General features: G+C 44.6%; 1 protein-coding gene across 4 annotated transcripts in view; it reads left to right on the top strand.

The window, feature by feature from the left end:
- POPDC1 (popeye domain cAMP effector 1) overlaps positions 1-16,536 on the top strand; it is a 333,254-nt gene that overhangs the window by 274,947 nt on the left and 41,771 nt on the right. For all 4 annotated transcript variants that reach the window (XM_082249688.1, XM_082249689.1, XM_082249691.1 and 1 more), the window contains exon 6: positions 8,200-8,367. In XM_082249688.1, coding sequence (XP_082105814.1) covers positions 8,200-8,367 — 168 coding nt within the window. The remainder of the gene's footprint in view (positions 1-8,199; positions 8,368-16,536) is intronic.

The raw sequence follows: 16,536 nt of genomic DNA, 5'->3' as shown, positions 1-16,536 counted from the left end.
GTGCATTTGCATGCACAGTGAGGAGAAGACTTTTAGAGGACAACCTGTTGTCAAGAAGGGATGCAAAGCAGCCACTTCTTTCCAGGAAAAACATCAGGTACAGACTGTTATTCTGCAAAAGGTACAGGGACTGCTGAGGACTGGGGTAAAGTCATTTTCTCATTTTCTTTCCAATTGTTTGGGGCATTCTGAAAAAACCTTGTCTGGAGAAGAAAAGGTGAGCATTATTATCAGTCTTGTGTCATGCCAACAGTAAAGCATCCTGAGACCATTCATGTGTGGGGTTGCGTCTCAGCCAAGGGAATAGGCTCACTCACAATTTTGCCTAAGAACACAGCCATGAATAAAGAATGGTACAAAAAACATTCTCAGAGAGCAACTTCTCCCAACCATCCAAGAAACACTTTGGTGAGAAACAATTCCTTTTCCAGCATAATGGAGCACCTTGCCATAAGGCAAAAGTGATAAGTAAGTGTCTTGGGGAACAAAACATTGACATTTTGGGTCCATGGCCAATAAACTCTCCAGACTTAATCCCATTGAGAACTTGTCGTTAATCCTGAAGAGGCGGGTGAACAAAAAAACCCCACAAATTCTGACAAACCCCGAGCATAGATTATGCAAGAGTGGGCTGCCATTAGCCAGGATGTGGCCCAGAAGTTGACTGACAGCATGCTAGGGCGGATTGCAGAGGTCTTGAAAAAGAAGAGTCAGCACTGCAAATATTTACTCTTTGAATAAACTTAATGTAATTGTCAATAAAAGCCTTTGACACTTATAAAATGCTTGTAATTATACTTCAGTATACCATAGTAACATCTGACAAAAAAGATCTAAAAACACTAAAGCAGCAGACTTTGTGAAAATTAATATTTGCGTCATTCTCAAAACTTTTGGCCACGGCTTTATAGTCAAAATGTGTACTGTTAATAGCTGGTGTTGTAATATGCATATCTATTGCAGAGTTTTAGTACCTGAGCATTGCCTTAAAAATATCCACTTCTGGTGCAGGAAAAGCTGGCACCAATTGATCAGAGGACCCTTCAGTGGACACCAACTACATGCCCAAAAATAAAAAAATAAAAATTTCTAATGAGGGCTTTAGTTCTACTTCTCAATGTCATACCGGCCTCTCAGCACGGAGCATCCTACCCCCAGGCCCCCAGCTTTGTCTTTTCCATCATTGAACAGTCTGTACATTGCACAGCAACTTCAGCAAGTGTTATATGTACTTGATTAACAGCTGCCACCTGGCTGCCACCCACCTACCCTCTTCTGCTGCTCCTGTGTCCTGCGTTGTTAGGCAGCGATGTAACTACCTATGGACCAACGTCCTGAGCTGCAGGAGACCGCACTGCTGAACTGGCTGGCTGTTTAAGCCAAGCGTCCAGGGAGAAAGACATGAGTGGCAGCGGTGGCCATTTTCTCTAAGTAAGTGAATCAAAAAATCCTAAAGTAGACTCAATAATTGACTTAAAGTTAGCAAACTGTATCCTGGGATACAGTTTGAATGGTATAATTTATTTGAGAGTCAATCACTCTCTGGGAATGCTGGGATTTGGGTGGCTATATTCTTTAGTGAGTAAACCAGAAAAGACAAAAGTAATCTCAATAGCTGACTGAATAAAAATAAATAAATATATGCTGTGGCAAAATAGGAATGATATAATTTATTTTGGGGTCACTTACTACTAGAAAGGGGATTGTAGAGACACTGGGATTGGGGAGTCCAGAATGAGAATTGTGACATAGACAGTGTCCATCTTCTTCAAGAATTAATAACTAAGCCTTATCTAGCCAACTTACTGGAAAAAAAAAATGTTTGGCTTTAAACCTGGATCATTAACTTGGGGGGGTCACAACAGCATGTTCTGCCATGTGCCCAGGACAGGGAGGGTCACCGACCTGGAAGTTTTTCTGGACAGGCTTGAGAGAAGCCACAGACAGCCGTCAGGTATGACATTGAATAGAAGATTATTTTTCAAAACCCAAGCAGTGTTTTTACTGTACTGGGGACACTGGAATGCGTGGGTATATTTATTGTAAAGGTAAACTAACTCTATAACCCATTGAAGCCTAAGCCTTTTTCTGACATTTGTTGCTTACAAGTTAAAATCAGTATTTTTTGCTAGAAAATTACTTAGAACCCCCAAACATTATATATATATATATATATATATATATATATATTACAGTATCTCACAAAATTAGTACACCCCTCACATTTTTGTAAATGTTTAATTATATCTTTTCATGTGACAACACTGAAGAAATGACACTTTGCTACAATGTAAAGTAGTGAGTGTACAGCTTGTATAACAGTGTAAATTTGCTGTCCCCTCCAAATATCTCAACACACAGCCATTAATGTCTAATGCTTTTAATGCTCCAGTACCCAGAAGTGATTTCATGACATCGCTTCCGGGTTTTTACATTGGAGACCTGATCAGAGCCAAATTTGGCTTTGTTCGGGTCTTCAGGCAGCCGATGGATATGCCGGCTGGTCGCTCGGGTCTCCGGGTTGAACGGGAGACCTGGGTGAGCCGCGGAAGGTGACGGGAAGGGGTGGGCCCCCTTTCGTTCCTTGTAATGACTGCCTGAGCGGCTGCTGAGTCACATCGGTTGTCATTATGAGAAAGCCGACCATCGGCTCTAAACAACGGTACCAAGGTGATGCTTCTAGCTGCAGGCATCAGCCCGGTACAACCCCATAAAGCCGGGGCCGCATATTTGCATGTTGCATGTTTACGTAAACTGAAGTTCAGTTTTACAAATGTTGTAGTGAGGCCAAAGATAAACATTATGTACTATGCAATTTAGTGTATATATCCTGCTATGTAAGTTGCACAATGAGGTAGCTGCAGTGTGGGGCTTCATTAGTATTGTAGTATAGCTAGGGTTTTATGTTCATTATTTCACCTTTATTTCCCCTTCATAGTATTCTACCTTTTTTGCAAGGTTTTTCAAACTCAAACCTGACATATCCTGAACTTTAGCAGGGATCATAATATCTAGCCAACCCAGTAGCATCGTTACTGATTCCTGATTCCATCCCCAAGTCAACAAGCTAGGTTCAACCCAATGATATCCTCCAGCAGCAGTATCTCATTCTTGGTGCCATCCCTAAGTCCACATACACCAAGCAAGATGTAACATAGTGAGGTCTTACAGCAGCAGTGCCCCATTTCTGAAGCAAACCCCTGGCCAATGTTTGCCAAACAAGATGCAACATGGAGATGTCCTCCAGAAATTGACAATGTGGAGTATTTGAGGTAGCCATACCAAATTTTCCAAAATTGAGCCCAAAAATTTGGTACACCTTATCGCCTAGTTCTGTTAAAATTTGTATTTTCTTTTTTTTCTAAAAGGCTGGCCAAATGCTAAGACTGTATAAACTGACAATAAAGCCAAACACAAGACAGAAAAAATTCCTTTGCCCTATAACAAGTGTTGAGGCCTAGTCTGAGATAAGTACCAGGTACCACACTTGTACATAAAAATGTTGTACAGGTATTTCAGTTACTAGTATGGTTGTGCAGCAAGTCAACAGCACTGCAAACCATCTTTTGTTCCACTGTAGACCACAGTATACCATTCTACTGTACTGCTCAGAGCATGTTGCTGAATCCCCTGTATTAGATAATGTGATTGAGATTAATGAACCGTGTCAGGGGTTGAGCATACCAATTACCATCACATCCCCAACACTTGTACTCCAGTTTATTCAATTCCCAAAACATGGATGGGATGTACAAGGTATGTCTAAAAAGTTTGGTGTATAGTTCCGATATCTCAGTGCCAACATGGACCAGGTATGTGCGAAAGCACATGGTTATATAGAGACACTTCAAGAAGCGCCACCTAGTGTGGAGTACACGTGGCCTTCAGGGTAAACCTGCTGCGAGCAGTCAAACGTAGTCAATGTGAGAAGTAGGGTCACAGTGCAATGGAACAGCAGGTAAACATCAAGTTCTGCTACAAATTAGAGGAAACAGCAACTGAGATGCATTAAATGTTGGTGCAAGTGTACAGGATGGAAGCCGCGAGCAGAAAATGTGTTTACGACTGGTTCAAACACTTTTGCGACGGGAAGGACACGACTGAGGATAAGCCATGTTCAGGTCAGCCGTCGACAAGCAGAACCCCAGACATGAGTGAGCGAGTGCGACAAATGCTGGCACAAGATCGATGACTGACTGTATCATTGATGGCGGAGAAATTGGGCATTAGCAAGGACACAGTGTGTACCATCGTCTGTGAAAATTTGGGTAAGCAGAAGATCTGCTCCCGCTTTGTCAGCACAATCTGGCCGACAAATAGAAACCAAACTGGATGGAAACCTCTGGAGATTTGATTACCATGTGTGACCAGGATCCATTCTTTCTGCGAACCTTTGTCACAGGGAATGAGACCTGTTGCTACAAGTTTAGTCTGGAATCCAACCAACAATCGATGGAATGGCATTCACTTTCTTCCCCGAAACCCAAAAAGAGTCACCTGCAAAAGTCCAAGGTCAAGACAATGTTGATTGTCTTCTTCGACAATGATGGCATCATCCAAGAATGTGTGACAGCGGTTCTGCAAATGATTCCCAAAGAGGCCTTTGCTGACAGTTTCCATAAGCTTTATGAATGTTGCCAAAAGTGTGTTGTGAAAGATTGCGATTATTTTGAAGGCCAATAAAGGTAATTTGTTTGTATCTTCTGTTTTGTTTGTTTTCTGATACCATTCACCAAACTATTTAGGCACACTTCGTACATAAGGAATGGGACTTTTAAGGTGGATGATCTCTCAAAGAAATAAAGTTACAAACAAGTGAATATAATAGAATTCTTTGTAGGACCTTAACTATGGTGTCTTGCTAAGTGGCATTCTGCGGGACTTGAAGCAATGGCAAGGCTATTCCTTAACATGATTTGGGAGGTTAAACATGCTCAAAATGACCATCTTACCACGTATTATTTACCTTTTATATAGGGTCCCCATCCCCTTACCGCAGGCTTTATTTAAACAATTGAGACGGTCGTTTATGACCTTTGTTTGGCAGGGGAAAAGTGCTTGATTGTCTTTTGACATATTACGCAGATGTAAAGTGGTCGGGGGAGTGGGTCTTCCTGATGTAATACTTATTTATAAGGCTATGGCTAATCTTGAATTGGCGTCATGACATCACAACTAAGCTCTGGGTTCCATTGAAGAAAATTATGGCTGGTAGAAATTTGCGCGGGCATCGTTGATTCCGCCAGCTGATAGGGGACTTTTGGACTGGTCGTCCCTTTTGACTAATCTCACACTCCCTCTGTGGGACAGACTAAATAGGAAGAGCCAATTTGCTTCCTCACCGTCTCTCTTGGCACCTCTAGGGGGTTTCCCATGGTTTCAGCTTGGTGAAAATGCCCGGTTTTTCTGTTTCCGGAGTACTGATGGAGAGACCTGCTGTGCAAAATTTTCTCCTCGGGGTAAACTGCTACCACTCGATGTCCTTCAACTCCTTTACAGAACATTCCCCTTAGCGGACTGGGGATATTGCCAGCTAGCAGGCTTCTTTACTAAGCTAGGACGTGACCTGCAATCGCAAGACTCGCTATGTCCATTTGAATCACTGTGGATGAAACTCCCAGACTCTTGACATCTCCTCTCCCACACATACAAGCTTGTTTTGAGGGAGGAGCCGGTATCCACCCCCTATTGTATTAGGGAATGGGAGAGGGAACTGGGTTTGGAGTTTACCCCTCCTCAACACCAGAAAATGATCCAGCTGGTACATACTGCCTCAATCAGTACTCATACTCAGGAATCTTCTTATAAATTCCTTAACAGATGATATAGAACCCCTTCCTGTCTGGCACAGATGTTACCCCACTGCTAACCATCGCTGCTAGTGGGGCTGCAACCAGAGGGGAACGTTCCTACATATTTGGTGGTCATGCCCCAAGATTAAGGCCCTCTGGGAAGCAATCACTACCTGGATTAAAAAATCGACCCTTACACTTGTAACTGGTACCCCTCTGCAATTTCTATTCCATGATACCCCATTGTCTGTTAAATCCTACAAGAAAAGTATTATTCCTCCTCTGCTTAATGCAGCAAAATCTTCTATTCCACATTTTTGGAAACAAGCTATCTGTCCCTCTCTACTAGATTAGAAGAGAGAGGTAGATACGATCATGGAAGCAGAACATTCTGTACACTCGATTAAAAGCCAACAGGATAAATTCAGGGATCCTTGGGCAGGTTTTATGTACTATTCCACTGAGATACCTGATTCTGATTCATAATTGTTATGGCGTGACCCCATGCTTAGTATACCTATGGACCATTATTGACGACTTTCTGTAGACTCACTCTCAGATTCATCTTTAGTGTCAGTTTCAGTTTTTTAGCATAAACACCCCTCCCCCCCTTTTTTTTCTCCATTTTCCTGTTTTTCTCCTCCTTTTTTGGGTGTCACAAATCTGAGCCTGTTACTACTAGTTGTGTACAACCTATTCCACAAGTTGTGACTTCTGTGTTGTTTGTGTTTCTTTTTCACCTTTGTACCCTAAACTGATTGTAAAGTCTTGTTTAAAAAAACAAACATGTTATACTTACCTCCTCTGTGCAGTAGTTTTGAACAGAGCAGTTCAGTACCTCCTCTTCTCTGGTTCCTCCTTGGCTCTCCTGTTGAGTGCCCCCACAGAAAGCAGTTTGCTATGGGGGTATCGGAGCTAAGCCAAAGTTCCCTGTGTCCATTCAGACACTGAGTTGTGGCCCAGTCCCTCCCCCGCTCTCTCTACATTGGCTCACTGAATTTGATTGACAGCAGCAGGAGCCAATGGTGCCGGGCTGCCTTCTCAGCCAATAAAGAGGGGGAGTCTCGGACAGCTGAGACCCTCCTGTAACATCGCTGGATCAAGATGGGCTTAGGTGAATATGAGGGGGGCTGCTGCACACAGAAGGCTTTTTATCCTAATGCATAGGATGCATTAAGATAAAAAACCTTCTGACTTTACAACCACTTTAATAAACCTTGATTATGGAAACAAAATCCTTCTTACTCTTTCGTGCACACAAAAGTGTCTTATGAAAGAGTTTTTTTAAGTTAAAATGTGTAAAAAGCAGATTAAGGTCTGTGATTGGACAGAATATACTGGAATCCTTTATTTTTAGGAAAATAGAGAGATTTTGGCAGAAGTGTTTGTGGGTACACCCTTACGCTTTAAATATTGTTAGGCCTACATAAAGTAGAAATTAAAGTCAACATATTGAGAATTGGGTAACATAATGATTTCACCTATGTACCACTGGTCATCATCCCCATCATACTTAGGCTGGCCATACACTATACAATTTTCTTATTCAATTTCCTTTAGATTTACCTTAAACTATGTAGTGCAAGGGCCTGCCTGATTGCATACAAATTGAAAGTGTTTAGGTTTGACCCTATATTACATGGTTTTGGTAAATCTAAAGGAAAGTTGAACAAGAAAATTGTATAGTGTATGGCCAGCCTAAGTGACACTTGCCTGACGACATCCTTGATAAATTTGCTCAATCTCCATTATTCTTACTAGAGGGGCATTGCTAAACTCTACATAACTAATGTCAACAGCTTAAACATTTGGTAATAGTGATTTTAGCCTTGTACCATTGCTCATCATTATTTGTGACACTTGCTTGACCAATTACTGGTCATTCCTATCATGTATGTTGATACCTTCTTGACCATTACTGGGTAAGAATTTTTTTATGTTTACAGTCAAGCTGCTATTTACATCTTGGATATTGTTCATTGCTCACAATAATAAAATTAGTTAAAATAATTTGTCAAAAAATATGTTTGCACAATTGTGATATAAATAAACTGCAGAGTATAGTTATTTTGGGTTAAGTTGAAGCATAAGAAACAATGCCATTGTTGTTGGGTAAAGACTTTAGTTGTATTTTGTTGAAAAATTTGATTGGTTGGCCAGGTGGGCCCCCAGACCTAACTAACTTTTGCTATTGGGCCCCAGAGTCCCAGTCTGCCTCAAAAATAGAAGCAACAAATTGTGAAATTAATTATTTTCTATGTGGATCTAGTTTATACTATATAAAAGAAAATGTTTGTCCTACGAAATGGCATACATTCCCATGAAATGCAAATAATTGAATCTAACTTCTTGAATTTTTTAAAGCCAGTAATGGAGCCCTTTTTTTCCCCTTTTTTACTTGTCTTAGGTCACAATCACAGCAGACGATAGTTGTGTATTTCTGTGCTGGTCTCGGGAGAGGCTAACATATTTTCTGGAGTCTGAACCATTCCTTTATGAGATATTTAAATATTTGATTGGTAGAGACATTACAAATAAGCTATACTCACTGAATGACCCGACATTAAGTGACAAGGTAAGGGTGTGTTTAACATTTTTTATACTGTGTGAGAAGACTAGTTACAGTCATTTTAATGAGTAAGGCCTTATCATATTATAGAATGTTGTTAGTTTGTATGTTCAGCTTTACAAAGGCCCCCACTAGGCAGTGAGGATGCCAATGCACGGGGCCAGCAGCCGCGATTGGCGCCGACCACCCAATCAACCTGTTGAGACAGAAGAACGGTCAGCTGTTGTAAACACAGCTGACCGTTCTTCTCTCTAAAATGATCACAGAACGCCTGTGATCCTTCTATATAGGATCACAGGTCTCTATGGTAATTTCACAAGCCCCTCCCCCAACAGTTATTAAACTCTCCCCTTGGCTCACATTTAACCCTTTGATCACCCACTAGGTTAATCCCTTCCCTGCCAGTGTCATTATTACAGTAACAGTGCATATTTTTAGCACTGATTACTGTAGTCACTGGTCCCCGCAAAAGTGTCAAAAACGTCAGTTAGAGGTCCAATCTGTCCATCGCAATATTGCAGTCCCACTAAAAATCGTAGATCGCCGCCATTACTAGTAAAAATAAAAAAATAACAATGGAGTGCGCATGCGCGCGGTGCCGACGTCGGACATGATCTGACCGCGCTCCGCACATCCCGACAGATCCACAGCTAAAATCAGCAGTTAGAGAGCGGGCAGAAACTCTGGAGGACTCGCAGGTTGCAGCGGAGGCGATGCTGCATCGCAGGACATCGGGAAATCCGAAGAAAAAGCACTCGTCAGCTCTCCAGTCTTCTTCATTGGTGCGCCCCTCTCCTCCCAAGTCACAGTCTCCTGGGACCAAGATGGCTCCACGGCCCGGAACGGCCCTCCGCCCACACAATCGGCGCCTTCCCGCCCTGACCATCGGGCACCTACAGCGGCAATCATGGAGGGGGTAAGAGACCTTTTCTCCTCACAATCCTCACAATCGCAAGGGGACCCCTCACAACACTCGCAGGCACCGGCGCCACACTTCTCCCCATATCAGGCCTCCTCTGAGGGAGCGGCGTCCCCAGCCTCCTCCCTGGATAGGCAAATGGCGGACATAGCCGAAATAGCACTGAGTCAAGGGGGCTCTATGTCATCCTCAGCCCCCCCTCCTCCCCAGGCATCATACTCGGGGGACTCCGTGCTGATAGCCATATTCTCTGCTTTACTGCAGCAGGAACTTTCCAAAGCATGTGCGATTATCACAGCAGACTTAAAGGGGGACTTACAGGACATTGGCAATAGATTGGACTCCATTGAATCTAAAGTGGATGGCACAGTGAGGAGAGTCAATCAGAATCATAAATTGATAGTCTCCCTGCAAGATCGCCTCGATCAGGCCCAGGATAAAATTGAGGACCTGGAAAATCGGTCCCGCCATTATAATTTTAGAATACGGGGCCTCCCTGAGACCATTACGGACCTGGAACCAACCATACATGATCTTATAACTACCCTCCTTCCTGATATTACTCCTAGTCATTTGGAATTGGACCGCTTCCACCGGGCCTTGGCGTCCCCGCGCCAAGATGGCCTGCCCAGGGATGTTCTTGTTAAGCCGCACTTCTATAGGATTAAAGAAAAGGTGATGGCTGCGGCCCGCTTTAAATCCGATCTCACTCTGCAAGGGCACCCGATCCAAATTTTTGCGGATATCTCTCAAACCACTATACAAAAGAGGAGGTCACTGAAGCCTTTACTGACCCATCTCATCAACCGGCAGATTAAATATAGATGGTCTTTTCCTTTCCGCCTATCCTTTACTTATAAGGGGAAAACGCATTCCTTTTCTACCTTCCAAGACGGAGAAGATGTGCTTATGGGCCTGGGACTCATCTCCAAGGATGGCCCCCCACCTAGATCTCGCTCAGTGTCCCCGACGATGTCAACTAGGCCTTTGTCCCCATTATGATCCCAACAGAGCCGGAGGGGACATGCCCGCACACACACACCACCGTGAGGCCTTATAACAGGATGTGCGATTTTTGGATCCCTCTCTTGCCACTTACATAGGTGCCAGTGCCCTATGACAGATCGCCATACACAGTTATTGTTGACTCTGGATGAAGTTACACTCCGGTGGACGTTTGAGGATGACAGCCTAGACCGCCCTATCGAGAGCGGCCCACGTGTTCTTACCCTTTTTATTTTGTTGTTCCTTTTTCTTTTTCGGGTGTTGTTTCTGTTTTTCTGGGGCACCTGCAAACCTCCATCTATGGGAACTGTCGATATCATGGACCGAAGCGGTCCCTGTGGATTTGGACTGTTTTTCTAGGTCCCCATTGTCATCTTGCAGTTTACAGTTTATTTTTTGTTTGATTTTGACTATTTCCCTGGTGATCACACTTAGGGATGTAGACTCGGCCTCCCGGGTCCTATCCAGACTACAATTGGGCCTTAATGTTTGTGTTGCTACTGCCCGAGTATATTTGCACTGTACATTGAGCCTCTGGGACAGTCCCGCCTCATGACACCCGGCGAGTAGCTGGGATAGTTTGGAGCAGAACTGCTCGGGATGGTTCCACATGCCACTGACCATTTGCGAACTCGCTCATGGCTTATGCTGTGAGCGATCTCGCATACCTTTTGGGGGAGCTAGACCCCACAACCAGCCCAGTTTAGCTGATCTTCAGGTTTTGGATGGCGTGTTTTCAATTGCCCCCCCTTGGAAATGGGGGGGGGGGGAAGGGCGGGGGGAGGGCTCCCTTTCCTCGCCCCTTCCTTCTTTCATTGCTTTCTCCTCCCTTCTTTCTCCCCTTCTTCCTTACCCAGGTTTTTCCTTGGTGTCCAGGTCTTACATCTTCCGTGGACATAGTCGTGCTTCCCTCAGGTCTGCGCTTCCAGGGGGGGGGGGTGATTCCCAGTGTATTTGGCCGGGTGCAAATTGCTGAACCACAATGACGAATCTTGCCCCATTACTCTTTAAGATCCTGACCCACAATGTTCAGGGCCTTAATGCGCCAGTGAAACGAACTAAGGCCTTCCAATACTATTCTAAACAAGGTTTTGACATCCTTCTACTGCAGGAGACCCATTTTGCCTATTCTTCCTCCCCAAAATTTCTGAGTGCGAAATATCCTACTTGCTACTTGTCCAATAGTTCTGATAAGAAGAAGGGGGTGGCTATATGCATAGCAAAAAAGGTCCCATTCACGCCTAAAAGCGTGATACGCAATAAAGAGGGTAGATATATTATGGTGCACGGCACAATAAATGAACACGAGGTAACGTTGGTCTCCTACTACGCCCCAAATGTGGGTCAACTAGACTTTTTCCGGTCCATGCTTACAGTCATCATGCCGCATGCAGCGGGCCATGTCATCTTTGGGGGTGATAGTAACCTTCCGTTGGACCAAGTCATGGACAAGTCCTCCTCCCTCCGAACTTCCCTCTGGCATGTTCCTCGGCAGGGAGTCAAATTGGCTCGCCTGCTGCATTCGCATGATTTGGTGGATGTTTGGAGGAATAACCACCCTACCACTAGAGACTTTATGCACTATTCTCATGCCCACAAGACCTACGCCCGCATTGACCACCTGTTCACTATGTCACCGCTCCTCCTGTTTGTTTTGAAGTCCCAGATACTAGTAACCCCTTGGTCGGACCACTCACCAGTGGCTATGACAGTTTCGGACCTCTGGACGAAACCTAAACCCGCTCCCTGGAGACTAAATGCTTCCCTTCTTAATGACCTGACTATTTTCAAGGAGGTGGAGGGCGCTATAACCGAATACTTCCTGGATAATACTGCTACTGCCACTTCCTCGGCGATCCGTTGGGCGGCGCATAAGGCCACAATCAGGGGCAAATTAATTCAGATAGCTTCTAGGAACAAGAGAGAACGAGCTCAGGAAATATATAGGCAGGAGTCGGACCTCCGAGAACAGAAACGTAACCCTGACATTGACATACGATCTAAAATAGACTCCGCCAGACTGACCCTCAACATGAGTCTAACTACCCGAGCGGAGAAATCTCTCCGGTGGTCGGGTAACCGCTACTATACCCTGGGCGACAAACCTCATACCCTGCTGGCTCGTAAACTAACCCCACGACCATTCTCCCCTGCTCTTCCAAAATTGAAACTTCGCAATGGCAATAGAACGCAAAATCCGCAGCTGATTGTTAACGAATTTTACAATTTTTACAATAAACTGTACTCCTCCCCGAATCCTCCCCAGGGCTCTCGGATGGATGAGTTCTTCCGGGACCTCCCCGTCCCGCGATTGTCCGTGGAACACGGTGACATTATGGACGGTGAATTTACGCAATTTGAAATCTTATTGGCCATAAAAACCATTAACCCTTCCAAGGCCCCGGGCCCGGATGGCTTCTCGGGCCACTATTATAAGAAGTTCAGTGAACTTCTAGCCCCTCACCTCTGTTCTTATTTTAATGAGATCAGACGCGGTTCCCCCATCCCTCGATACGAAAACAATGCCTTCATTCATGTCATCCCCAAGCCGGGCAAGGATCATGGCGACTGTTTGAATTATAGACCGATCTCCCTCATCAATTTAGACGTGAAAATTATGACCAAAATTCTGGCCACCCGCCTGAACTCTTTTTTAGCACACTACATTCACCCTGACCAAGTAGGATTTGTCCCGACTAGACAGGCATCTGACCAAACTAGATGAGCTATCAACGTTATATCTGCTTTACAGTCTAATTGGGATGGGGTGGGAGGGCGGAAAGGTATGTTATTGTCCCTCGATCTACATAAAGCATTTGATTCTCTGTCCTGGGACTACCTGTGGCACACACTGGAGAAATTTGGGTTCGGGCCCTCTTTCCTCACACTACTGCGGACTCTATATAGCGAACCAGTGGCGAAATTGTTGATTAAAGGTTATAGTTCAGATTACTTGGAAATCCGTAGGGGCACCCGCCAGGGCTGTCCTCTGTCCCCCCTATTGTTTATCCTGGCTCTAGAACCCTTGGCAATCAAATTACGTCTCAATCCAAACATTCAGGGTATTCCCTGCGGAACCAGGGTGCATAAGTGTGCCCTCTTCGCGGACGATATACTGTTGTATCTATCTGCCCCGCTGGTTTCAATTCCCAACTTGCTTCAGGACTTGGGATTGTTCACTGCGGTCTCAGGTCTGCGGGTGAACCATTCTAAGTCCCAGGCTCTGAACCTCACTTTGGATGACGCCACGGAAAGAGCGCTTTTCCTTTCCGGTGGCAGGAGAAATCTCTACCGTATCTGGGCATCTGTTTGACATCTTCGATCACTACGCTTTATGCAGCCAACTACCCTCCCCTGTACAAAATCCTGGGGGCAGACCTCAACAGATGGGCGACTAACCCCCCGTCGTGGTTCGGCAGGTTGCACTCGGTGAAAATGAATATTTTGCCACGGTTACTCTATTTGTTCCGTACCTTGACGATATCCATCAATATGCAGGACAAGGTTGTACAGTTTATATGGGGGGATAAGAGGCCCAGGGTAAATAGACGCACCCTGTATACACCTAAGTTGAGGGGGGGTTTGGGAGTCCCTGATTTTCTCAAATATTATTACGCTGCACAGCTCACCCATTTGATAAGATTCCATTCTAGAGAACCCCGCCCGATTTGGATGCAGTTGGAGGCCAGTCATGTATCTGCTCATTCCATTGAACACCTACTGTGGCTACTGCCAAAGGACCGCCCCGCGATCCTGTGTCCCACCCTGTCCCTGTCTTTGGGAATATGGGATCGTCTGGCGAAACGACATGGTTTCAGATCTCCTCATGCCCCACTGGCGCCCCTACTGGGCAATCCGCGGTTTCCCCCAGGCCTCTGTCCCCTAGCCTTCGCCTGGTAGACCAACAAGGGTCTTCTTCGTCTAGCTGACTTATGTGATAATAGGGGTATTTTCTCCAAAACTGTATTGAAGGACAAATATTCTCTTCCAGAGGGGGAACTGTACCGCTATACACAAATCTCTCATTATGCTTCCTCCCTGAAGAGCTTCAGCGATATAACTACCTCGACTCCAATGGAGTACCTTTGTACCAATATTGATAGACAGAAGGGATTTATCTCTACAATATATACAGTGTTACATGATGATGATGTTAAACTACCATACATGGTTCGATGGGAGGCAGACCTGGGGGAGGAGATGGACAGGGCGGAATGGAATCAGCTGGCGGTACTGAACTCAAAATCCCTCATCAATACCTCTCTGATAGAGGCCAATTATAAGGTTCTTCTGAGGTGGTACATGGCCCCTGTCAGGCTGGCAGCGGCGGTCCGAGAGACCTCTCCTTTGTGCTTCCGGGGCTGCGGTCAGCCTGGCACGGTCATGCATATCTGGTGGACCTGCCCTAAGGTCCGCAGATTTTGGATCCGGGTATACAATTTCATATATTCACTCACTGGCGTTAACCTGCCTAAATCTCCTATCCAAGCGCTTCTGGGTAAGCCAATAACTATGGCTCCAAAACACACTAAATGCTTGGTCGCTCTCATCTTTACAGCAGCCAAGATTACCATAGCTTGCTCATGGCGATCCCCGGTGATATTACTAGAACTTCTCAAAGCTAAATTAACCTGGATCATGGTGAACGAGCGAATGGTGGCTGTCCTCCAGGACAAATTGCCCCTGTTTGAGAAAACCTGGGACCCTTGGATGAGATATCTGGCGAGACCCCAGTAGCATGTGAGACTCTCATGGGGAGCTCCTCTGGGAGCCCCTCTCCACGGCTATTCGGCTTCTTTGTGACGGACCTGGACACCACCCTCCCCTTGCCCCCATATCTTACTCCTTCTCTACCCCCCTACTCCCCCCTTTTTCCTTCCCAGACTTTCTTATTCTCTCTTTCTATTTTTCCTCTTTCTTTTCTGAACCGCTGTTGATCCATACTTTCAAAGACGCGGTCCCCTAGGGATCCCGTTGGGTTTGACAGTGCCGCCTGGGGCGGCCTTACTATGCACTATAGTTCTGTTATCTGGTACAATACTGCGGCTACATGGTTCCCCTGAGGCCGGGGGTTGGCGATGGGCTGGGGTCTGGACGTCCGCCCCTCTCCACTCGGCGCAGTGTGTTCCCCTGCGGGGTGCCGGGAGGGGGCGGATCCGGGCCTGGCCCGGTCCGACCGGCCGGGGATGTAGCAAACAATGTATCACTTGGAAATATTGTATGTTGTTATGAATCCCTGCGGAGACTGTGTCACTTGTTATGTTTTTAAGTTGTACCCATGTACTCCACAACGGACGTTCTCTACACTGTTTTATTGTGTATTATTTTCCTTTGCATTTAAAACAATAAAAATTTATTGAAAGTAAAAAATAACAATGACATAAATCTTTCCCATAGTTTGTAGACGCGATAACTTTTGCGCAAACCAATCAAAATACGCTTATTGCGATTTTTTTTTAACAAAAATATGTAGCAGAATACAAATTGGCCTAATAGGATGAAAAAAATAGATTTTTACAATATTTTTGGGGAATGGTATATAGCAGAATGTAAAAAATATTGGTGTTTTTTTTTTTTTTCAGAATTGTTGCTCTTTTTTTGTTTATAGCGCAAAAAATAAAAAGCGCTCAGGTACCAAACAAGATAAAGAAATATCTGAAAAGATATAGCTCTTTATTAGTTAACAATTAAAAGTTAAAATCTTGACAGAATTAAAGGATTGCAATTGATTGCATCCAGAGTTTTTATAGAACATGTATACATTCCATAATGTGCAGAATGGATTAAAGTGATAATTTCCATAAAATTCTACAAACAATACCCCATAATGACAACGTGATAGAAGTTTGTTTGAAATCTTTGCAAATTTAATACAAATAAAAAACGATCTCATGTACATAAGTAATCACAGACTTTGCCCTGATATTCAAAGTTGAGCTCAGGTGCATCCTGTTTCCACTGATCATTCTTCAGATGTTTCTACAACTTGATTGGAGTCCACCTGTGGTAAATTCAGCTGATTGGACATAATTTAGAAAGGCCCACACCTGTCTATATAAAGTCCCACAGATAACAGTGCAAGTCAGAGCACAAACCAAGCCATGAAGTCCAAGGAATTGTCTGTAGATCTGCAAGACAGGATTGTATCAAGGCACAGATCTGGGAAAGGGTACAGAAATTTCTGCAGCACTGTAAGTCCCAAAAAGCACAATGGCCTCCATAATCCATAAATGGAAGAAGTTTGGAACCAC

The sequence above is a fragment of the Pelophylax lessonae genome, assembly GCF_965119305.1.
Source record: "Pelophylax lessonae genome assembly, chromosome: 3".
NCBI classification, from domain to species: Eukaryota; Metazoa; Chordata; class Amphibia; order Anura; family Ranidae; genus Pelophylax; species Pelophylax lessonae.
The sequence above is the reverse complement of the archived record's forward strand: the minus strand, read 5'-3'. Positions and strand labels throughout refer to the sequence as shown.